The sequence below is a fragment of the Geotrypetes seraphini genome, chromosome 1 (genome assembly GCF_902459505.1).
Source record: "Geotrypetes seraphini chromosome 1, aGeoSer1.1, whole genome shotgun sequence".
Taxonomy (NCBI): domain Eukaryota; kingdom Metazoa; phylum Chordata; class Amphibia; order Gymnophiona; family Dermophiidae; genus Geotrypetes; species Geotrypetes seraphini.
The window spans coordinates 224,777,820-224,802,506 of record NC_047084.1 but is presented as its reverse complement, the minus strand read 5'-3'; the positions used below and the strand labels follow the sequence as shown (position 1 = coordinate 224,802,506).

The 24,687-nt window shown below is 45.1% G+C and overlaps 1 protein-coding gene across 3 annotated transcripts in view; it reads left to right on the top strand.

The window, feature by feature from the left end:
* The window catches only part of UBE2K (ubiquitin conjugating enzyme E2 K), a 193,761-nt gene that overhangs the window by 12,947 nt on the left and 156,127 nt on the right, over positions 1 to 24,687 (top strand). For all 3 annotated transcript variants that reach the window (XM_033947250.1, XM_033947230.1, XM_033947240.1), the window contains exon 2: positions 4,107 to 4,200. Coding sequence is in view for 2 of the 3 variants with exons in the window: in XM_033947230.1 (XP_033803121.1) it covers positions 4,107 to 4,200 (94 nt within the window). In the remaining variant the exon portion in view is untranslated. The remainder of the gene's footprint in view (positions 1 to 4,106; positions 4,201 to 24,687) is intronic.

Genomic DNA, 24,687 nt, shown 5'->3' with positions numbered 1-24,687 from the left:
TTGAACTGAATTTGGTTTTCATTGCATGTAACTTTACTGATTCGTAGTCATTATTTTGTAACTTTACTATTTTCGTATTCATTATTTTGAACTGAATTTGGTTTTCATTGCATGTAACTTTACTGTCTCGTAGTATACCACACCCTATTGTATAATACTATCTTGATATCTATTGTACGGCAAGATAGTATTCTGCTCCATATGATACAGCATTTGAATGTAAAGCTCTATAGGACATAGCATTTGATTGTAAAGTGCTCCCCTTGACCTTCGAACTCTGCACTCCCATAAAGAACCCATACCTTTCGGCATTAAGCCAGACCATCCTAGCAAAAGCCAAGAGAAATACCACTTCAATCACTTACTGTGCCACCCCCCTCCCATTTATAGCCCTCTACGCCCCAAGACAAATCCCCAAGCCACACCCACTGGTGCCCCAGCCCCTCACCATGGCACGTACAAACTCGCACCAATGCTCAGCACTACTCTTAATTCTACCTGTTCGCCACCAGATGCTGCAATGCAGACCACTCTAACACATCCCCTATCCCCATCCACATCACCTTACACCGATCGGCCAAACCTAAATCACCTACTTACACTATCCACACCATACAAGACCCCCTAATCTCCAATCCGCCCCCATTCCACACTCAGCCACACAAACCAACCAAGCCTCGCCCAAATAAACCAAGGTCACTAAAAAAACTCTCTTACTCCCACCTCTCACCAATCGACCACACCAACCACCAGCTCCTACGGGGCGCTTACTTAAATATCAGATCAATGCAAAACAAATCGATACTGATCAGAGATTGGCTAACTGATACTAACCCCGACTTTGTCCTCCTCGCGGAAACCTGGCTGCAATCAGACAAAGATATCGTCATCAAAGACTGTCTACCCCCAGGATTCAAGATTCTCTCACTAGCCAGAACATGGGGAAGAGGAGGAGGTCTAGCTATAATCTACCAAGAACAGCTAAATTGTGCCATTCTCAATACAATATCCTCGCCAAATGCAGAAATACTAACCACCTCACTAACCTCAAAATCAATACCTGCCTCGCTAACCATCACTTTATTTTACATCCCTCCAAAAAAATGGTCCCTGACCAAAGAGGACTTCGCGGAATCCCTTCTAACTAACTCTTTAACAAGCCCCTACAATCTACTATGTGGGGACATTAACATCCATCTTGAGCAAACGGACCAACCAGAAATATCGGACTTATGGACACTACTCACCCAACTAGGTTTCACCAAACAATCCCCTATCAAAACTCACCAAAAAGGTCACCAACTAGACCCAGTAACTTTCTCCTCCAAGGAACAGGCCAGCCCCACATTTTATTGGAAACAAGGCAGTTGGTCGGACTCTCTCTGGTCGGATCACCATCTATGCACCTTCACAATAGGATGCTAACTTAAACCCCCCAAAAACAGCAAAACTAGAATCAGCAAAACACACTCTTCCAGAGGAAAGATTGACCCAGTGGAATTCTGGTCCCGTTTCGAAACTAACACCAACCAAACCGAAGAAACTGAGCAACTCATGACCTCCTGGATCGAGGAGAGCACGAAGATACTAAACGAGATTGCCCCCATCAAGACACGCAGAATAAGAAATACAAACCAAGAAGGCTGGTTCGATTCAGAACTGCTACAATTAAAGAAGGATCTCAGAAAAGCAGAAAGAATATGGCAGAAATCAGGAACCCAAGAACACAGACTGGCATGGAGACAAAAACTAAATAATTACAAAAACCTCACTAAGGAAAAAAGAAAAAACTTCTACTCCCACAAAATCGGTAACATTAAGACCAACAGTAGTAACCTATTTAAATTGGTTAATGACCTATACAACATTGATACCATCACAAACACCCATGAAGAATCCACTCTAACTGCCAACTCCCTTGCAGACTTCTTCAACACCAAGATTCAAACATTAAGATCAACTTTACCTACTAGGACCAACTCCCTCGAACAGTTCCCCATTCTCCCAGACACGGACATATCTTACGCAGCCCCTGGTTTAACTAACCCAGACCCAGGAGCCAGAACAAACCTCAGCTGGAAACAATTCTCACCAATTGACTGGCAAACCTTCAACACTTACTACAACAAATACACCCACTCCTTCTGTAAATTGGACACATGTCCACCAAACATCATGAAAACTGCCCCGAGCCACTTCAAAGCAAATATGATGACTTGGATTAACTCCCCCTTATCCACAGGAAACTTCCCGCCAGAGCAAGGTCACATCATGATTACCCCCATTATTAAAAATGCAAAAGAATCACCAAATTCCCCATCCAACTACAGACCGATTACAAGCATCCCCCTATTCATCAAAATAGCAGAAGGGGTGGTAAAGGCTGAACTCTCCTCATACCTAGAAAAATTCAACATCCTAAGCGACTATCAATCAGGCTTTCGCGCGGACCACAGCACCGAAACCATCATAGCCGCCCTTCTTGACCACCTCCACACTCTCTTCAGCCAAGGCTCTAGTGCCTTGATCATACAACTAGACCTGAGCAGTGCCTTTGACCTGGTCGATCACACCATTCTCCTTGAATGTCTGACACACATAGGCATCTCTGATCAGGTCCTCAATTGGTTTCAGGGGTTCCTAAAAAATAGATCCTACAAAGTACTCCAGAACAACTCTTTCTCATACAGCTGGGACAACACCTGCGGGGTCCGGCAGGGTTCCCCCCTATCCCCCACTCTGTTCAATATCTACCTGGCCTCCCTAGGCAACCTCCTACTCACCCTCAAGCTCAAATTTTTCATTTATGCAGACGACATCTCAATACTCATCCCTTTCACCTGTTTCTCACCAGAAATACTTGATTACATTACAAACATCCTCAACCAGATTGAACTATGGATGCTAGCATTCAGGTTGAAACTAAACTCCAACAAAACAAAATTCTTCCTCACCAGCCCCAACGACAAAATCAAGGACACCACAATTCAACTGAAAGGAAGGACTTTCCCCCTCGAAAACACAGTAAAAATTCTAGGAGTCACGCTGGATAAAAACTTATCCTTAGAAACTCACACCGACCTCATCGTCAGAAAATGTTTCTCGGTACTCTGGAAACTACGCACCATTAAAAAATATTTCAACAACACCGCTTTCAGCCAGCTAGTGCAATCTGCCATTCTCAGCATTCTAGACTATTGTAATATTATCTACCTGAACTCCACAAAGAAAACTACCAGGAGACTAAAATTGATCCAAAACACCGCCGTTCGTCTTATCTATGGCCTAAACTAAAGAAATGGGAACTTATCACCCCTTTCTATCACCAACTCCACTGGCTGCCTTTCGAATCCAGAGTACTTTTCAAATTCGCATGCTTCTGCTACAAATCGGTAAATGGCCTCTCGCCTAGATACATCAACCCCCTCTTTAACCTTTACGGCAACAACAAGAAATCCCGCAGAATTCAACTGTTCGCCTACCCCTCGCTAAAACTTTGTCATCTAAAAAGATTCCTAGACAAAACTTTTGCCTTCCTAGCAGCCAAGATGAACCCATGGCTTGCCCAAATGATACTCGAGGCCCCCACTTACCTCGGCTTCAGAAAAATACTCAAAACTTACCTATTCAACAAAAAAGACCCGTAACCGCCCCCTTCCAGCATTACCTGCCCCAAGTTCGACCCTCCCCCACCTTCCTAAACGCTTTCTTCCCTCTCTTCTACCCACTCCCTTCTGCATCAGCCAAGTTCGGCTAAATTGTGTTATTAATCTAATAAAATGTTGTAAATCGGCATGTCAATGCGGATCCTAATGTAATTGTTGTGAACCGCCTAGAACTCGAAAGGTATGGTGGGGTATAAGAATAAAATTATTATTATTATTATACAGGATGTGTATAATCAGTTGACAGTGACCACTGTCAGTTTGATGAAATGGTTAATCCAGCAAGGTTTTGGAGCTGGAGTTGCTGGAAAATCAGTAGTGTACCTGTATATTTCAAATTTTGCACAACTTTGTGAATAATGCTAAAACTACAATATTGTAAGTTGTAATTATTTTGTGGACTTACCAATTTATTGCTATTTTAATTTGTTTAATTTTTAGACCAGCAAAAATCAGATTAAAGTAGATCTTGTAGATGAAAATTTTACAGAATTACGAGGAGAAATTGCTGGACCACCAGATACACCATATGAAGGCAAGTAACAGCACTATACAGTATAGTTAATCAATTTCAAATTTGCTACGTGATCCCTTTATTATAAATAGACAAGTGCATTCCTATTAGAGGTTTTGATTGATTTTGCTAGTTGTACTAAATTTATGTATTTTGACTATAAATGTATTACCAGGATCTAATTTTTTTATCCGTCATTTCTGTTCACTTTTTGTGTTCTTTTTTTAACACTAATTCCATCAACAGTAATTGTCAGCAGAATAAGTTGGAGATTTCACAATTATGTTTAAAACATGCATACTGAAACTGAGTGCATCACATTGTAGGAGGCTTTGAGTGCTTGAGCATATTGAACTACCTTGTAAAATAGCAGCTGTGTCAAATAGTCTTTGGCTTTTGTCTAAAGATTTTTAATACACTTGCATTTATAATACTATGTATAGTATTGGTATAACCAGTTACAGTTTGTGACTGCTTCATGGCTCTGGAACCAAGGAAGGTGAGTGCTAGCATTTGCAGGAAACCATGCAGACCCCAAGCTTTCCAGAAAAAATATTTCTGCTCCTTTTGATTCAGTCAGTCATCAAATTATTTTGCAGCAGTAAGAGCGATTTGGTATTAGTGGATAATGTCTTGTTTTGTTTTTTTGATTATGTATGTAATTTTGGAACCCACTTAGCATTGTTGGATTTGCGAGATATAAATATTTTAAATAAATAATAATTAAAAAAAATTATTTTTTTATTAGTGTTTAGACCAGGGGTGTCCAACCTACGGCCCGAGGGCCACATGTGGCCCCGTGAAGTATTTTGTGCAGCCCCGGTCAAGAGCGATGCAATGTTTTCCTCTGCTGCCCCCAGGTGTGGGTTTTTTTTGTTTTTTTTTTTTAAATTCCGTTCGTTCGACCGGGCAGGCCACGTGGCCGCGGCCCCGCGGCTTCGATCTTGCGGCGGAGCTTTTTCGACCTATGTCCCGGCCTGTCACTGGTTTTAAAAAGTGTGTCAAGTGCCAGCGCGCAATTTCGTTGACGGACTCTCATCGATGCTGTATTCAGGTTCTCGGGCCTCAACATCTTCCGAAATCGTGCCGACCTTGCTCCACACTTACAGCACGTGCTTTCAAGTGTCGCTGCATTTTATGGGAGTCGCTGTTCAGCATGGAGGCGTCGCCGGAGCTGCCCTCATCGCAGAGCGCCACGCCTTCGGCTTCCACTTCAAACTCTTCGGCCTTGAGTCTGCTCAAGCCTGCCTCGTTCGTGCCGGCTTTGACTCCAACGCCTGCTGCGGTGCCTTCCGCTGTCTCCTCAGGTCAGGTAACACAGCCTCCCATTCCTCCAGTGGTGCTCAAGGTGCCCAAGGCTTCTAAGCCCAAGCCCCTTGGCGGCCGAGTAAGCGATGTCCGTGCAGGAGATCCCATTGCGGATGCGGATCCCTCTTTGCCAGCTTCGTTCCATGCCATGATGGAGAAGCGATTTGTCGAGCTCTTTACTAAGATTGGGCCGACACTTCTCCCAAATCCAGCCTGGGCACACGGAAGCCTTCCGCGTGGTCGAGCCGCCTCCGTTGCCTCCTTGACACATACTCGCTGCTGGAAGCCTAGTCTCGGTGAGTGTCTGGTATGGCTTCGGGGCATGCATCGCAAGGAGTAGAGTCTTTGCCCATGCTGCCGTCAATTCACTCGATGCATGGCGCTGAATCCTCCACCCTGCCTGGAGCGGAACCTTCCTCCTCGATGCCGAGCCTCGAGCCTTGGGGGTGCCTCGAGGGGCTTCTTCTCAACCTTCTCTGCTTCGATGCATTGCATCCAGCCCCATCTACTCGCTGGATGCCTCGTCTGGGCCTCACTTGCCTCGATGTTCGAGGCCTGCTTCTAGACACAGTTCGGGTCATCGCTCGAGACATTCATCGAGGCATTCTTCGAGGCATGCCTCGCCTTGTCATAAGCAGCCCTTTAGGGAGTATTCTCCACCGGATTACTCGCCTCCTCCACCTATGCCGGAACTGGAGGATATCGTGGGATCGTTCTCCCCCTGCCAATCCTCGGCCTCGGCGGATCAGGATGCCTCGACTTCATCGAGCCCTTCTCAAGGCCCGGCCCTGGCTGACCAATTATCTTTCTCATCTTTCCTGCGTCAGATGGCGGTGGATCTGGATATTACCCTGGACTCGGGTTCCAAGTTTTCTAAGGAGTATTTGGAGACGATGCATCTTCCCCAGCCTCCTGCTGAGTCTCTCCGTCTGCCTCTGCATAAGCTTCTGGACCAGACCTTCATGAGATGTTTCGAGACTCCTTACTCCATCCCCGCTGTCCCCGGGAAGTTGAATGCCAGGTACCGCATGGTGCACCATAAGGGCTTCGACGGTGCGCAGCTTTCTCACCAGTCCCTCTTGGTTGAGTCCTCCTTGAAGCGGTCTCATCCCTCCCAGGTCTACACCTCCACTCCTATGGACAGATTTGGCAGGCGCATCTACCAGAACTCAATGAAGGCCTCTCGAGTCCTGAATTATAGTTTTCACTTTGCGACCTATTTTGAGTTTTTTTCTCTCCATTCTCCAAAATTTTTTGCCATATTTGGACTCAGGCTCGTTTCGAGTACTCTGAAGTCCTGGCGTCGTTGTCACAACTTCGGCTGCAGATGATGTAATCGTCTTACAACGCTTTTGAACTCTCTGCAAGAGCTGCTGCTTGTTCGGTGGCCATGCGACATTTGGTGTGGCTTCGAACAATTGATATGGACCCGAATCTCCAGGACAGACTGGCGAACGTTCCATGTGCGGGTGCCGACCTTTTTGACGAGTCCATCGAGGCGGCGACGGAGAAGCTGTCAAAGCATGAAAAGTCATTTCAGTCTATTCTCCGCCAGAAGCCCAAGCCTGCTATTGCTCGTCCGTCTCGCCCGCCTATGATCTATCAGCGGCGCTACCCACCGAAGCAGACACCCACCATCCGTCAACCTGTGAAGAGGCAGCACCAGCAGAAGCCTCCACAAAAGCCTCAGCCTTCTGCTGTCACCAAGGCACCTCAGCCTTTTTGACTGTCTCGTAGAGAGCATAACTTCCATCGTTCTGTCCTCCCCGGTTTTTCCCATAGGAGGTCGTCTCCATCATTTTTATCATCAATGGACGACTATTACCACCGACCTCTGGGTCCTTTCCATCGTAAGAGAGGGATACTCTCTTCAGTTCCATCAAGTTCCTCCGGAACATCCTCCAAGAGAGTATCCTTCCAACTTAACCCAGACTGCCCTTCTTCTTCAGGAAGCTCAGGCTTTGCTCCGGCTTCGTGCCATCGAGCTGGTCCCTATGGGCCAACAGAACAAGGGTTTTTACTCCCGGTACTTCCTTGTTCCGAAGAAGACGGGCGACCTGCGTCCTATTTTGGACCTCAGGGTGCTCAACAAGTTTCTGGTCAGGGAGAAGTTTCGCATGTTGACCCTGGCTTCTTTCTATCCCCTCCTCGAGCAGAACGACTGGTTATGCTCTGGATCTCAAGGAGACCTACACTCATATTCCCATCCATCCGGCCTCCCGTCAATACCTCAGATTTTGGGTGGGACATCTTCATCTTCAATACAGAGTGCTCCCTTTCGGCCTGGCTTCATCACCCAGAGTCTTCACCAAGTGCCTGGTTGTAGTGGCTGCGGCACTCAGGAACCATGGTCTTCAGGTGTTTCCCTATCTCGACGACTGGCTCATCAAGGATTCCACGTCTCAGGGTGTCGTCCAGGCGACCCAGAGGACGATCTGGTTCCTGCAGAGTCTGGGATTCGAGATCAACTTTCCCAAATCCCATCTGCAACCTTCCCAGACTCTTCCCTTCATCGGAGCTGTTCTGGACACTATTCAACTCAGAGCTTTCCTTCCTCCTCAACACCTGGCTGCTCTTCTTCATCTTTGTCGCTCAGTCTCCTCTCGCCCGTCCATTTCGATGAGACACATGATGGTGCTTCTGGGCCACATGGCCTCTACAGTACACGTGACTCCTTTTGCCAGACTTCACTTGCGGATTCCTCAGTGGACCCTGGTGTCTCAATGGTCGCAGATCTCCGACCCTCTGACTCGACACATTCAGGTCACTCCTCTGCTACAGTCGCTTCGCTGGTGGATGCTCTCTTCCAATCTCTCCAGAGGTTTGCTGCTTCACATGCCTCCCCATCAGAAGGTCCTCACGACTGACTCCTCGAACTATGCTTGGGGGGCTCATCTGGATGGTCTCCGCACCCAGGGCTATTGGCCGAGTGCGGATCGTCTGTGCCATATCAATCTACTGGAACTCAGGGCGATTTTCAGTGCTCTCACTGCTTTTCAGCATCTGCTTCACGACATGGTGGTCCTCATTTGCACGGACAATCATGTCGCCATGTATTATGTCAACAAACAGGGAGGCACGGGATCGGCCTCCCTCTGTCAGGAAGCTCTGAAAGTTTGGGATTGGGCAATTCACAACACCTTCCTCAAAGCTGTCTACATTCAAGGGGCGGACAATGCCTTGGCGGCCAACTTGAGTCATCTTCTCCAGCCTCACGAATGGACTCTCCATTCCACGCCCCTTCAACACATCTCTCTGTGGGGAACGCCTCAGATAGACCTCTTTGCAGCTCCCCACAACTTCAAACTGCCTCAGTTCTGCTCCAGGATCTACACTCCTCATCGTCTCGAGGCAGGTGCTTTTCTTCTGGACTGGGGGAATCTCTTTCTGTATGCGTTTCCTCCATTTCCTCTCAGTCAAAAGACTCTAGTCATGCTCAAGTCCGACCGGGCCACCATGATTCTGATTGCTCCTCGGTGGCCTAGGCAACCTTGGTACTCCCTTCTTCTGCAATTCAGCAGCAGGGAGCCCTTCCTTCTGCCAGTGTTTTCATCTCTGCTTACGCAGCATCAGGGATCTCTGCTTCATCCCAACCTGCAGTCGCTACACCTGACAGCTTGGTTCCTCTCAGTGTAACTCCCCTTCAGTTTTCACAAGCTGTGCGGGATGTTTTGGAAGCTTCAAGGAAGCCTGCTACTAGACAATGCTATTCCCAGAAATGGACTAGATTCTCTACTTGGTGTTTTTCTCATCAGAAGGAGCCTCAACATGCCTCCTTGTCCTCTGTTTTGGACTACCTTTTGCACCTGTCTCAATCTGGCCTCAAGTCTACATCGATCAGAGTCCATCTTAGTGCAATTGCTGCTTTCCATCAGCCTCTTCAAGGGAAACCTCTTTCTGTACAACCTGTGGTTTCCAGATTCATGAAAGGACTTTTCCATGTCAATCCTTCCCTCAAACCGCCTCCAGTGGTTTGGGACCTCAATGTTGTCCTTTCTCAGCTTATGAAGCCTCCATTTGAACCTCTTAACAAGGCTCCTCTGAAATATCTCACTTGGAAAGTGATGTTTCTCATTGGCCTCACTTCTGCTCGTCGAGTGAGTGAGCTTCAAGCATTGGTTGCGGATCCGCCCTTTACAGTGTTTCATCATGACAAGGTGGTCCTTCGCACTCATCCCAAATTCCTCCCCAAGATGGTCTCGGAATTTCATCTGAATCAATCCATTGTTCTTCCTGTGTTTTTTCCAAAGCCTCATTCTCATCCTGGAGAATCAGTTCTTCACACTCTGGACTGTAAACGTGCTTTGGCTTTCTACCTGGAACGCACCAAGCCTCACAGAATGCTCCTCAACTTTTCATCTCCTTCGATCCGAACAAGTTGGGACGCCCTATCTCTAAGCGCATCATCTCCAACTGGATGGCGGCTTGTATCTCTTTCTGCTATGCCCAGGCTGGATTACCCCTTCACAGTAAAGTCACAGCCCATAAGGTCAGAGCGATGGCTGCCACTTGGTCCTCGGTTCACACCTTCACTTCTCATTATTGTCTGGATACTTTCTCCAGACAGGATGGACAGTTTGGCCAAACAGTATTACAAAATTTATTCTCCTAAGTTGCCAGCTCTCCCACCATCCCATTGTGGTTAGCATGGAGATCACCCACTAGTGAGAATACCTGCCTGCTTGTCCTGGGATAAAACAATGTTACTTACCGTAACAGTTGTTATCCAGGGACAGCAGGCAGCTATTCTCACGTCCCACCCACTTTCCCTGGGTTGGCTTCTCTGCTAGCTAGCTGAACTGAGGAGATGCGCCCGGTGCATCGGGCAGGAAGGCACTAGCGCATGTGCGATGCGGGCAACTCGAAACTTCTAAAGTTTCTACAAGCAAGTATGCTTGTGAGATATCCGCATCGGGGCTCCGTTGGATGACGTCACCCACTAGTGAGAATAGCTGCCTGCTGTCCCTGGATAACAACTGTTACGGTAAGTAACATTGCTTTTTGGCCAATGCTGCCCAGGGAAGCCAAAAGGTTGGACACCCCTGGTTTAGACAATATTATTTTGCAAAAAGGACAAAGTCCCATTTTATTGATGCTTTATTAGGAGCTCTCCAAGGATCTGCCTTATCTGTGACACTTTTTAAATATTTTTTTTGGACTGCATTTCGATTCAGGTTTGGGTTTCAGGTTTATTAAAAATTTTACATACCGCCTTGTCAAATATCAAAGCAGTTTTACAAAGTATTATTAAAAATAAAAAGGACAATAAAACAATTTCCAATCCAACAAAAAAAAGACCAACAGACAAACAATGACTTACTGGTAAGAAAGGTGACTAGGCGGAACTACAATATTTAGATAGAAAAGAACGGGAAGGGGAAAAACGAGAGAAAGGGAAGCAGGCATATCGGCCAATGTGTGACTAGGCTAATGAAAGCTTAAAAATTTTCTTAAAGCGTCCTTAAAAGGACGATCATGGATCAAATGCATCTTTGAAAAGAAATGTTTTTAAACTGATTTTGAATTTATCAAAGGACGTAATTCAAATTTTTAATCACACTTGAAGGTGGGGCACAGCCAGCAGTCCTCACATTAGATATCATATCTTTCTGGTACGTATTTTCCAGATTCTATATGCAAGGGGATCCGTCATTGTGCAGGTGGTTTTGCCTCTAAGGCGACTGGTCCATTCTGGATTTAAAGTTAGTCAATCTCTTCTTACAGATTCTGCACTTTTGGATAGAAACGATGCACATGGCCATTGCTGCCATTTCTCCAGAGGAGTTTTTGGCATCCTTGGATCTTACAGAAGCTTACCTCTATATTCCAATCTACACGGATCATCACAGGTTTCTGCATTTTCATGTTCTTCAGCAGTGTTTCCAGTTCACCTCTCTGCCCTATGGGCTGGAGACTGCTCCATTCACTTTCACGAAAGTCATGGTAGTGGTGGCAGCCTTCCTCCGCAGGATGTGTGTGCAGGTCCATCCTTATCTAGATGACTGGTTGATCCGGAGATGTTGGTGTCTCTGCTGCAGCTCTTGGGCTGGATTGTTAACTTCAAGAAGAGTCATCTGGAATATTTCTGTCTTTAGAATATTTGGGTGTTCAACTTAACACTCTAGAGGGACACATGTTTCTTCCAGAGCCAAGCAGACAGAAGCTTCAAAGACAGATCATGGGTCTCCTGGCATTTGCAGGTGTTGGGGTCTATGGCAGCCGCCCTGAGCCAGAACACACAAGCAGCCTCTGCAGGAATTGTTCCTATCGTGGTGGTCCCCACAACTTCATCCCCTTCAGATTCCGCTCCTTGGATGGAACCAGCTCATAGTAGTCTGCACTGGTAGATTCAGGGGGAGGTCTCAGTCAGGGCAGACCTCTTTGGATCATGGAGTGGATCACTCTAATGACTACTGCTAGCCTAGTGGACTGGAGTGTTCATTGTGGGGATCGCTCCTTTCAGGGGTAGTGGACTCCATCTCTGAAGCTTTGGTGACTCATTCGCTTGGAGCTTTGAGCTATATGTCTGGTGTTAAAGACTCTACAGAGCACTCTGGAAGGGAAAGTGGTGCAAATGTTTTCAGACAATGCCACAGCGGTGGCGTACGTGAATCGACAAGGGGGCTCAAGCGCTCCCTTGGGCCAGGATGCTTGAATGTATTTGCGGTGGATGCGTTCCGGCAATAGGCGCGAATATGAAAAACCATGAATAACTTTTTTATATGTTGTTTGCGGTTTTTGGAAAGTGACATCTTTTTTATTATTGAAACCACGAATAACGTATCAACTGTTGTTCATGGTTTTTTAATTAAGCTGCCAATATTACTACTATTGAAATAAGATGCCACTATTACTACTATAGACCTGATCTGATCTGTTCCTGAAGGAGAGGCAAGCAGCGATTTCTGGGCAGCCAACCAGCAATTTCAGGCCAGCTAACCAGTGATGCCAGGCCAGCCAACCAATGATGCCAGGCCAGCCAACCAGCAATTTCAGGCCAGGCAAGCAAGCAGCGATTTCAGGCCACGCAAGCAAGCAGCAATTTCATGCGTGCTGTGAAAAAGCCTTTCTCTCTAGGGATCGTGGGAAGCAGCGTTTTTATCAGTGCACATTGGGAAACATGGAAGCAGCGAAGTTGTGTGAGAAAGCATGGCAGCAACGATTTTCAAAGTTACAGTATAGTAATGGTAAGTGATAATTTTTTTTATCGGTACTGTCAAGAAAAGTAAAAGGAAAAAAATTTAGTGATGACTTTTTTTGGGGGGGCAGAGTCTGCAGCCGAAAAATCGTGAATAAGCGAAACTGCAAGTACGGAAACTACGAATACGGAGGGAGAAGTGTACATCTTCTGGCTCTCTCCGTGACTCACGTGACCAGAGTCAAAAATGTGCAAACAAGACTTCCTAAATTGACAGGTCCTGAATCCAGGAGAATGGTCTCTCTTCCAAAGAGCATTCCATAAGAACATAAGAATAGCCTTACTGGGTCAGATCAATGGTTCATCAAGCCCAGTAGCCCGTTCTCGTGGAGGCCAATCCAGATCACTAGTACCTCGCCAAAACCCAAGGTGTAGTAATATTCCATTCTACTAATACAGGGCAAGCAGTGGTTTCCCCCATGTCTTTCTCAATAACAGACTATGGACTTTTCCTCCAGGAACTTGTCCAAACCTTTCTTAAAACCAGCTACGATATCTGCTCTTACCACTTCTTCTGGCAATGCGTTCCAGAGCCTAACTATTCTCAGAGTGAAAAACAATTTCCTCTTATTGGTTTTAAGAGTATTTCCCTGTAACTTCATCGAGTGTCCCCTAGTCTTAGTAATTTTTGACGGAGTGAAAAATCGATCCACTTGTACCCATTCTACTCCACTCAGCATTTTATAGACTTCAATCATATCTCTCCTCAGCTGTCTCTTTTCCAAGCTGAAGAGCCCTAACCATTTTGGTCTTTCTTCATACGAGAAGAGTTTCATCCCCTTTACCATCTTGGTCGCTCTTCTTTGAACCTTTTCTAGCTCCACTATATCTTTCTTGAGATGAGACCAGAATTGAATGCAATGCTCCAAATGAGGTCGCACCATGGAGCGATACAGGGGCATTATGACATTCTTAGTCTTGTTAACCCTCCCTTTTTAAATAATTCCTAGCATCCTGTTCACTTTTTTGGCCGCCGCCACACATTGGGCACAAGATTTCATCATATTGTCTACAATGATACCCAGATCCTTTTCTTGGGCGCTAACCCCCAAGGTGGACCCTAGCATCTGGTTATTCTTCCCAATGTGCATCACTTTGCATCTGCCATTTGGACGCCCAGTCTTCCAATTTCCTAAGGACCATCTGCACTTTTGCACAATCTGCATGTGTTTTAACAATTTTGAACAGTTTAGTATCATCTGCAAAGTTAATCACCTCACCCGCCGTTCCAATTTCCAATTTAAATAAGTTAAATATCAACGGTCCTAGTACAGACCCCTGCGGCACTCCACTGTTTACTCTCTTCCATTGAGAAAAATGACCATTTAACCCTACCCTTTGTTTTCTAACCGATAACCAATTCCTAATCCACAACTGAACTTTGCCACCTATCCAATATCTCTTTAATTTTTTCAGGAGCCTCTCATGAGGAACTTTATCAATAGATTTCTGGAAATCTAGATAAACTATATCAACCGGCTCACCTTTATCCACATGTTTATTCACACTTTCAAAGAAGTCAAGCAAATTTGTGAGTCAAGATCTCCCTTGGCTGAACCCATGCTGACTTCATCTCATTAAATCATGTTTGTCTATGTGTTCCACAATTTTATTTTTTTATAATCGTTTCTACCATTTTGCCCGGCACTGAAGTGAGGCTTACTGATCTGTAATTTCCCAGATCTCCCCTGGAGCCCTTTTTAAAAATCAGCATAACATTGGCCACCCTCCAGTCTTTAGGTACTACAAATGATTTTAGCGATAGGTTACAGATCACTAACAGCAATTTCATGTTTGAGTTCTTTTAGTACCCTAGGATGTATACCATCCGGTCCTGGTGATTTATCACTTTTTAACTTGTCAATTTGGCTCAGTACATCTTCCATATTCACTGAGATTTCTTTCAGTTCCTCCACATCATCACACTTGATAACCATTTCTGGTTCAGGTAGTTCTCTTACATCTTCTTCCGTAAAGACCGAAGTAAAGAATTCATTCAGTCTTTCCGCTATGGCCTTATCCTCCCTGAGCACCCCTTTTGCTTCTTGATCATCCAAGGGTCCCACAGATTCCCTCACAGGTTTTCTGCTTCTGATGTACCTAAAAATATTTTTGCTTCTTTTGCAAGTTTCTCTTCATATTCTTTCTTAGTTGTTTTTATCAATGCTTTGCATCTAACTTGCCAGTGCTTGTGTTTCTTCCTATTTTCTTCATTCAGATCTTTTTTCCATTCTTTAAAGGATTTTTTTTTTCTCTGATAGCCTCTTTCACTTCACCTTTTAACTACATCAGCTCTCGTTTCCTCTTTTTTCCACCTTTGCCGATAAGTGGAATAAATCTGGTCTTGGCTTCCAATATGGTATTTTTAAGTAACATCCACACCTGGTTTACAGTCCTAACCTTTGCAACTGATCCTTTTAGCTTCTTTTTAACCATTTTCCTCATTTTATCATAGTCGCCCTTTTGAAAATTAAATGCCCCTACAGATTTTTTTTACGACGTTACTCTCGGTATCAGCTCAAATTTGATCACGTTATGATCACTGTTTCCCAGCAGACCCAACACAGTTAACTCCTGTACTATGTCTTGCTTTCCACTAAGGACCAAATCTAAAATAGCTACCCCTCTTGTGGGTTCCCGGACCAGTTGAAGTTCCCAGACTAGAAGCAGTCATTTATGAGATCTAGGAATTTTACCTCCCTAGCACTCCACGATGTAACATTTAACCAGTCAATGTTGGGGTAATTGAAATCACCAATTACTCAATCAATACTTTATATGGAATAAACAGGGGTCTCAAAGACTGCAAGGCCTCACCAACACAAGGCCTTGCAATGTCTTTGAGACCCCTGTTTGTTCCATATAGGTTATTGATTGAGTAATTGGTGATTTTACATATCTTTTTATCTGAAAACATTTCTTCATCTGTCTGCTCATTTTGTCCCAGGGATGGTAGTATAACCCAACCTTTACATTCCTTCCCTTCACACATGGAATTTCTATCCATAAGGATTCCACACTGCTATCTATGTCATGCAGAATGTTTATTTTATTTGATTCAATTCCCTCTTTAATATATAGCGCAACCCCCCCTCCAATTTGATCTACTATACCCAGGTAACATAGTGTCCCATTGATTGTCCTCTTTCTACCAGGTCTCTGAGATGCCTATTGTATATCTATCTCATCATTCAGTGCTATATACTCTAACTCTCCTATTTTATCTTTTAGGCTTCTAGCATTTGCATACAGACACTTCAAATTGTGTTTTTCCCTTGTCAACTACAGGCTGCTGAGAAGACAGGGAAAATTTGAGTCTTTTACTCTGCCTTCCTCTTAAACCCTCCTGGGTTTCTTTCATCATTATCGGAACCTCTCTACCGGGACTCCCTAAATATCCTGTTTCAATAGTATCCTCCAAGAATACCTCAAACTGAACCATTCGCTCCCGGGCAATTGTTGGCTTTCCCCCACATCTCAGTTTAAAAGCTGCTCTATCTCCTTTTTAATTGTTAGCGCCAGCAGCCTGGTTCCATCCCAGTTAAGATGGAGTCCATCCTTTCAGAACAAGCTCCCCCTTTCATAGAAGGTTGCCCAGTTCCTAACAAATCTAAAACCCTCATCCCTGCACCATCGTGGCAACCACGCATTGAAACTTTGGAGCTCTACTTGCCTCTTGGGTTCTGTGCGTGGAACTGGGAGCATTTCTGAAAATGCAACCCTGGAGGATCTGGATTTCAGCTTTCTACCTAAGAGCCTAAATTTGGCTTCCAGAACCTCCCTCCCACATTTTCCTATGTGATTGGTTCCTACATGTCCCAGGACAGCTATCTCTTCCCCAGCACTATCTAAAATCCTATCTATGTGACGCATGAGGTCCGCCACCTTCGCACCAGGCAGGCAAGTGACCAGGCGATCCTCATGCCCACCAGACACCCAGCTATCTACATGCCTAATAATCGAATCACCAACTAAAACCGCTGTCCTAACTTTTCCATCCTAGGCAGAAGCCCCTGGAGACACATCCTCGATGTGAGAGGATATTGCATCCCCTGGTGGGCGGGTCCTAGCTACAGGATTATTTCCTACTTTGCCAGGGTGATACTCTCCTTTTAGGAGACCACTCTCCTTTTAGGAGACCTCTCTCCTTCAAGGCAGCATAGGGGCTACCAGACTGGAGGTGAGACTTCTCTACAATATTCCTGTAGGTCTCCTGTATGTACTTCTCTGTCTCCCTCAGCTCCTCTAAGTCTGCTACTCTAGCCTCAAGGGAACGTACTCGTTCTCTGAGAGCTAGGAGCTCTTTGCAGTGAGCACACATATACAGTATAACTTCTCACCAACCGGGAGAAAGTTTTATATGTGACACTCAATGCAAAAGACTGGATAGCAACCCTCTTGCTGCTGGACTACTGTCTGCATCTTGTTATTAAGCTAATTAACCTTTTTAAGCTATTAGGAATATATTAGACTTGTATAGAGAGTGTTAGGATTTTATTAAAAGTTTGTTCTTTTAAGATCTAAATTGTCTTTAGAAGGGAACCTACAATTGAGCTTTTCTTCCCAAACCTATCATAGCTCAGAGCAAAATAATGTATACTTACCCAAAGATATGTCTTCTACTTTTCTCCTCTCAGAAGGAGAATGTCCTCTTCCCTCCTTCTCTAACAGACTCTAAAGGCTACACTACTGCCTGACTGATTTTGCTGAGCTAAAAAGAGAACTTCAAAAATATAACCCACCAAAATCCAAGTTTACCTTTCCCAAGTTTGAATACCACCAGACAAAATGTTCCAATGGATGTATTTTTTATTTTCTCGGCAGAGCAGATCCTCTCAGATCTGGTGAGAGGGTTTGGGGGTTAAGTGTTTCAGGGTTTGCAGATTGTCCTTGTTAAGATCAGCTGGAGAAATGTGAAGGGTAATTTAGAAGTAGTATAAGAGTAATTTAAGCCTAGGGGTGAGTGGGCAGATAGTAGCTTACAGGTTGCTGTGAAAACTATCTTTAATTCGGATCCTCTACAACAGGGTTGCCCAGGTCCAGTTCTCGAGATCTACTGGTAGGCCAGGTTTTCAGGATATCCACAATGAATATGCTTGAGAGAGATTTGTATGTACTGCCTTCTTGGTATGCAAATCTCTCATATGCATGTTCATTGTGGATATCCTGAAAACCTGGCCTTCCAGTAGATCTCGAGGACCGGACTTGGGCAGCCCTGCTCTACAACCTCCTTCCTAGAACCAGGTTTACTGAGAGTTAGACACTAGGTCAGCATTCCTTCCCTCGAGGGTCACCTGTGGAATCTGATCTGTTAAGAAAGTCCTCGGAGTTCAGTTTCAAACTAAGAGGCTGAAACCAGCCAGAGGCTTCTTCTCAAGGAGCAGTTTTAGGTTAAGATGAGAGGATTCACGCTCCCGTTAAGTATGGTGTGCTTGGCCTGATTTAACAGTTTTTCTAGACCTCCCTCCCACTTGCTACTCCCCGAGTCTCAAAAAGGTTCTAAGCCAATCCAAAGAAGCCTTTTTATCAACAGCTCTCTCCTCAAGCAAATATATGCAAATTATATATGTAGTTCACAGGTTGCTGTGAAAACTATATTTAATGCAGATCCTCTACAACCTCCCTCCTAGAACCAGGTTTACTGAGAGGCACTAGGCCAGCATTCCTCCCCGCAAAGGTCACCTGTGGAATCTGATCTTTTAAAGTCCTCAGATGGACTTAATGGCTTCAGCCAAGAACTTGAAATCGGGCGCTTCTTCAGTCGAAGAGCAGCACCAGGAAGCTTGGGCCTAGACACATTGGTTCAGCTCTGACCAGCCCAAGAGCTTCTTTATGTGTTCCCTCTGTGGCCTCTGGTTGGTTGGGTCATCTGCAGGATAGTATCGCATCCAGGATTGGTGATCCTAGTGCCTCTAGACTGGCCTCAGGTGCTTCACTTTTGTCCTCTGTTGCGTCAGCCTTTTCCTATGTGGAACCTTGTTCTGCAGGGTCTTCTGAAAATCCCTTTTGAGTTGCTGAAGGAGTCTACTTTTGGATCTATCAAGACTTTCTTTCTAGTGGCCATTGTCTCTGCATGGAGTATTTCGGAGCTTCAGGCTGTTTTGGGTAGAGAGCCCTTTTTGCAGATTACAGACTCGGGAATTGTTCTCCGTACTTTCTTTCTGTCAAAGGTGTGTTCAGATTCTCATGTCAACCAGGAAGTTCGTTTACCTGCTTTTCGCTCCATGGTGTGAAAGGATCAAATCTTGCGCAAATTGGAGAGTGCGGAGAGTCCTCTTCAACTATTTGGAGAAAACTAATGATATTCACCTATTGGATCATCTCTTTGTCTTGATGGCCTAGCCTAGCAAAAATAGGCCAATATATAAGGCTTCTATCGTCTGTTGGATCCGTATGGCCATTTCATCGACTTGCATCGCCAGTGGCAAGCAGCTGCTTTGTTCTCTCAAGGCCCACTTGACTAGAAGTGCTGTTACATCGTGGGCGGAAGCTCAAGCAGTTCCTCCAGACGAAATATACAGGGTGGCTACTTAGTCTTCTCTTCACACCTTTACCAAATTTTTTGAATGGATGTGGCAGCTCGTTCTGATGCCGCTTTTGGAACCCCAGTGTTGAGGGTAGGCTCTTCTGTTCCTCCCTAGAAGATGCTATTGCTTTAGTATGTCATCTTGTGTATAGACTCCGAAAGGGATGTACCAGATTGGAAGATTGGGTTCTTACTCTTCGATAATCTTTCTGGTAGTCCCTGGAGGATTCTGTACAACCTGCCCTCAATATAGGCCCTGTTCCGGCCTACCACTAGACCACCAGAAGGGGGACAGGGTGCAGAGCCTGGCAGGGAAAATTTGGTTCAGAATGGTTTTGTTCTTGTTTTCCTCCTCTAAATCTAGGGTTCATCTTATGGTCAGGTGCATCTTATGGAGCGAAAAATACGGTACTTCCATCAAGATACTGGGGGTCATTTTTGATCAGAAACTATCTTTTCATGAACATATTAATCCATTCATTGGTCATTTCTAGAATTGACTACTGTAATGCCTTGTTCACAGGAATTCCCCTTAAATAAATTAGACGCTTACAACTTATTCAAAACGCTTCAATTAGACTCATTTGGAAAGCAAAGAAATTTTATCATGTCTCACCACTCATGTGGCACATCGAATAACTTACAAGATATGCCTACTCAGCCTTAAATCAATACTTTATAAAACTCCTGCCTTTATTGAACGAGTCTCAATACCCTATGCTCCTTCCCGGTCACTTAGATCTAACGACTAACATTTGCTGGTTGTTCCCTCTCTCAAATCCATTAATACTCAAAGGCAATATATTTTTTCAGTTGTCGCTCTGCAACTGTGGAACTCCCTCCCAATACACATAAGGGAAGATAGGTTTAAAAGCAAGTTAAAATGCTTTCTTTTTAAAGATGCCTTTGACTGCTAGTATTTTAGAGTCAGATCACACTTTTTAATTCCAGCTAGATATATATATATATATTTTTTTTTTGTTTCTCTCCCTATTGTTTTATCCATACTCGTCTCATTTACTATCATATATTGTATTTCCTCCCCCACTTCTCTTTCGGTTCTGTTTTCTGTTTGGTGATTTGTCTATGTTATTGATATTGTCTCCCCAAATTTGGTAATATATTCTTTTTTTTTAGATTTGTTCATCGCTTTGTATTAAGATTAAGGGATTCATCAAATTTTAAATAAAACTTGACCGACTCCATCCTTTTCATATCTTTTTGAAGATAAGTCCTCCAGAATTGTACACAATATTCTAAATGAGGTCTCATCAGAGTCTTAAACAGGGCCATCAATACCTCCTTTTTCTTATTGGCCATATCTCTCCCTATATACTCTAGCATCCTTCAAGTTTTCACCGTCACCTTTTCAACCTGTTTGGCCACCTTAAGATCATCACATACAATCACAGTCCCGCTCTTCTGTCTTGCACATAAGTTCTTCACCCACTAAACTGTACTGTTCCCTCGGGTTTTTGCAGCATTTCTTAGCATTAAATTTTAGCTGCCAAATTTCAGACCATTCTTCAATCTTTGCCAGGTCTTTCTTCATGTTGTTCACACCATATGTCTACTGTATTGCAGATTTTGGTATCATCTGCAAAGAGGCAAATCTTATCTGACAACCCTTCAGCAATATTATATATATATATATATATATATATATATATATATATTTTTTAGGACTGCAGTTCGATTCAAATTTTTAATCACAATTGAGGGTGGGGTACAGCCAGCAGTCCTCACATTAGGTATCATACCTTTGCTGGTGGAGATGCTGAAGCCAAGCCAATCAAAAAAATCCATTGCCAAAGCTGCCTCCTTTCTTCTTGTGTTGCCTCAATACTGAGGAAGTCAGAGGGGTGCCTCCAGCCACTTATGCTGACATTGCCCAAGCATGCTCAGTTCATGCAGGGACTGAGCATGCTTAAGTGTCAGCTGGAGACATGCTGCTGACTTCTCCCTTCTGAGGCAATATGAGGAGCAGGGTGGGGGCAACTCAAGCAGCAGATTTCTTTGGCTGATGGGGCTTCAGCTACCCTACTAGCCATTGAACAGGTACTGCATCTTTAGAAGGGGTCCAGAGCACAAAGGAGAGGGGCCCCAAGTCTCCAGGGGGCACCCCAATTTCTTCCATATCTCTCTCTCTCACTCACTCTCACTCTCTCACGCTCTTTCTCTTAACACTTTCTTTCTCTCTCTCACTCTCTCACACTCTTACTCTCTCACACTCTTACTCTCTCACACTCTTACTCTCTCACACTCTTACTCTCTCTCTCACTCTTTCTCTCTCACACTCTTTCTCTCTCTCATACTCTTACTCACTTTCACACTCTTACTCACTCTCTCACACTCACACTCACTCTCTCACACTCTTACTCACTCTCTCTCTAACACTCTCTGAGAGAGAGTCATTAAGACAATGTGAGTCACTGTTGCTACACATGCACAGAGCTGGTTTGGGGAAGCCCGAACAGCTAAGTGGCTGTTGGGGCGCTTTTTCTTTTTGTTTTAATGGCACAGATGTGTGTGTTACACATGCACAATATCTGCCCCATAAAAATGCCGTGCTGACCCCCCTCTCCGGAAACAGAGGCAGGAGGGATGCCCACCCCTGCTCCAGCCAAAAGCGGCAGGAGGGATGCCTACTACCTCCTGCCACCAGATGCTCCTAAACCCCCCCCCCTCTCACAACACCCCAAACCTCTCCCATATCTGGAAATTAGTTGACAGCAGCAGGGATGCCCATCCTTCCTGCTCCTCAGGCCTGCTACTACAAAATGGAGGGCCTTTCTGACACATACCACACCACGGAAAGCTTATTTCCATAGCAACAGCAGCAGATGAATCCAGAGACCAATGGGATAGCCCACATCTACCAGCAGGCGGAGATAGAGAAACTGATTAACAGGTGGTCCTATTGGCTGGCACTCCTCCTGTCTCATCAGTAATCTCTATCTCCCAGCAGGAAAGGTCGCTATTCAACTAGCTCCTGAATTCTGGCTGTGGCTGGAACTTTATTTTCTCCTGTTGAGGTTTCTCTTCAGTGAGACTGCCATTCTGTTTCTCCTGTTGAGGTTTCTCTTCAGTGAGTTGGCAGTGCTATTTCTCCTGTTGAGATTTTCTCTTCAGTGAGACAGGGGTGTCTGGCTGAACGGTGCCGGCTTTAGGGGTTACACCTGGGCCCCCCCAGGTCCCTGCCTCACCCTCCCTCCAGTGATAGAGGGTCTGACTGGGTCTCAATATTTTTCTTCTTTCCCTTCTCTGTAAAAAAAAAAAAAAGAGACCACAGTTCCTCAATTCTGCCTGGTTACTGCTGATGAACCAGATTTAACTGGCTTCAACCTGCCCTAACAACAAGTTTGTGAGTATGTCTGTTGAACTTCAGGTTCTGTTTGGGAGTCTTAGTAATGTGGGTTTGTCAACGTACGTTTAAGGCATGGATATTTTATTGAGGCTAAGTTTTATGACTAGAAATCCGTGGAGGGAGCCAGGACTTTGCATGCACGCGCTTGGTTTCCTTGTTGGTTACAGCGCGGCAGTAGCGGTGCAATTTTATGCTCACACTTGTTCTCATTGTTGAGTTTCAGTGCAGCAATAGTAGTCCTCTTTATTCTGAGGCTCTCTTTCATCGGTGTTTGTCACGGCCATGTGCAGCTGATGGTGCAGGTGCCAGTTTATAGCAGCATGAGATGGGACATGTTTTTTCCGGCGCTGTGGGCCGTTCTTCTGGTTATTCCCCGAGTCTGATTTTATTTCTATGCAAGCCGCGGCAGGGTAAATTTTGCGGGGCTTGAATCCGACTATGTTTCTAGGAGCGTTGATGCAGCGGCCACGTGTCAGAATCAGGCGTGCGCTTGGGTCTCCGGCGATGGCGGGAGAGCTGCAGCGTTCTGGTAGTTTATTTCCAGCTGACTTTGGTCAGGGTATGCCGAGACTTCTCTCCTTTCCGGTTCAGACAAGTTGTATGTGTTTCACCAGCTTTGGGACAAGCTTGGGCAGCTTTATATGTCTATGTCTGTGTTCCTGCTGTACTCCCTTGAAGGAAGCTGCTTGTTTAATCAGACTCTGGGGTTAGCACTCAAGAGGTTTACCAGAGAGACTCTGACCTGTGCTAGGTCACCCAGTCTCGGTTTGTCTCCGGACTGGGGCGACATACGGCAACTCAAGGCACGGTGAGATCAGCAGTAAGATAGTGCCCTGTATTTCACACAGGTATCTCATTGTCTCTCTTGGGGTCCCTGCAGATTGAGCCTTTGTCTGTTGGTAACTGTCCTTATTTGGGCCTCTGTGCTGAGCTACATGTGTCTAGTAGTGGCACAGGATATATATGCCTAAAGGTAGTACAAACAGTTTCCAAGTTCGGGCTGTCTCTGTGGGCATAATGACAATGCGCATCTTCCTGCGGCCAGGACTCTCTTTCTCTATTTCTGAGGGGGCCTGGACTTCAGATTTCCATGCTTATCACGCTGGTTTCTCCTGTCACCATTTTCTCATGGCACATGCTAGACGGGCCCCACCGAACAGACAGGAAAGGCTGTACAGCTCCTTTTAACCAGGAGCCAGTTACCTATTCTATCAAACCCGCGGAGGATCACGTGCTATGTGGCTGTTAGCCTCATCCCTGAAGCTCTCATTAGCGATGTGAGCTTTGTCTGCTACCTGTAAGGATGCTGTTGTTTTCCACAGGGCGGTAGATACAACACCTTGATTGAGTCTAGTACGTATTCACTTTAAAGAACATACGTATTTCGCTCATGTTGCATGGGGTTAGTACTGTTTTCATGGTTCCAGTATATTCTTTACATTGTGACACTTGATTTTTCCTAGGAGACTCTTCTTGCAGATCCTTCAGTCTCATCCTGCCATTCCCTGACCTTCTGCACTTCATTCTGAGGGGATCTTGACTTCTTCCAATGATTCTTCAGGCTTTCTCATGAGGGAGAAGACGCTATAATGTCAGGTCAGGGGGCTGTGAAGATTTTTCAGGATGCTTGCATCTTTGCATCCTCCTCAGGTTTCCAGTTCGTTCTTGGAGTGTCTATGTTTTGTGTTACCCTCTTCAGTGTTACTGGTCCTCAGGACAGTTCTTGTAGTTCTTCAGGAACTAAGGGACGTTGTTCCACTTACTGCAAGGTGCCCGAGACGGGGCCATTGGGCAGGCAGGATCCCATTCTGCTGAATTAGTTTCTCGGGGTTACACATTTCTGCAGACAACCTGGGAGTATATTTACATTTTCTCTATGGACTCCGAATCGGCACTTGGTTTACCTGCCTTTTTTGGAGCGGCGCTTTCGTTTTTGCCACATGCCATTTCGCCTACCCAAGGCTTCACGAACGTTTTAGGTGATGTGGGCGGTGGTACCGTTTTGGCGCTACCAGGCGATTCATCTAATTTCTTCTTGACTGCCTGCTTGATTCGGACGACTTCCAGTCGGGCCATTTGACTGACACGAAAAGGGTGATTTCTTTTCCT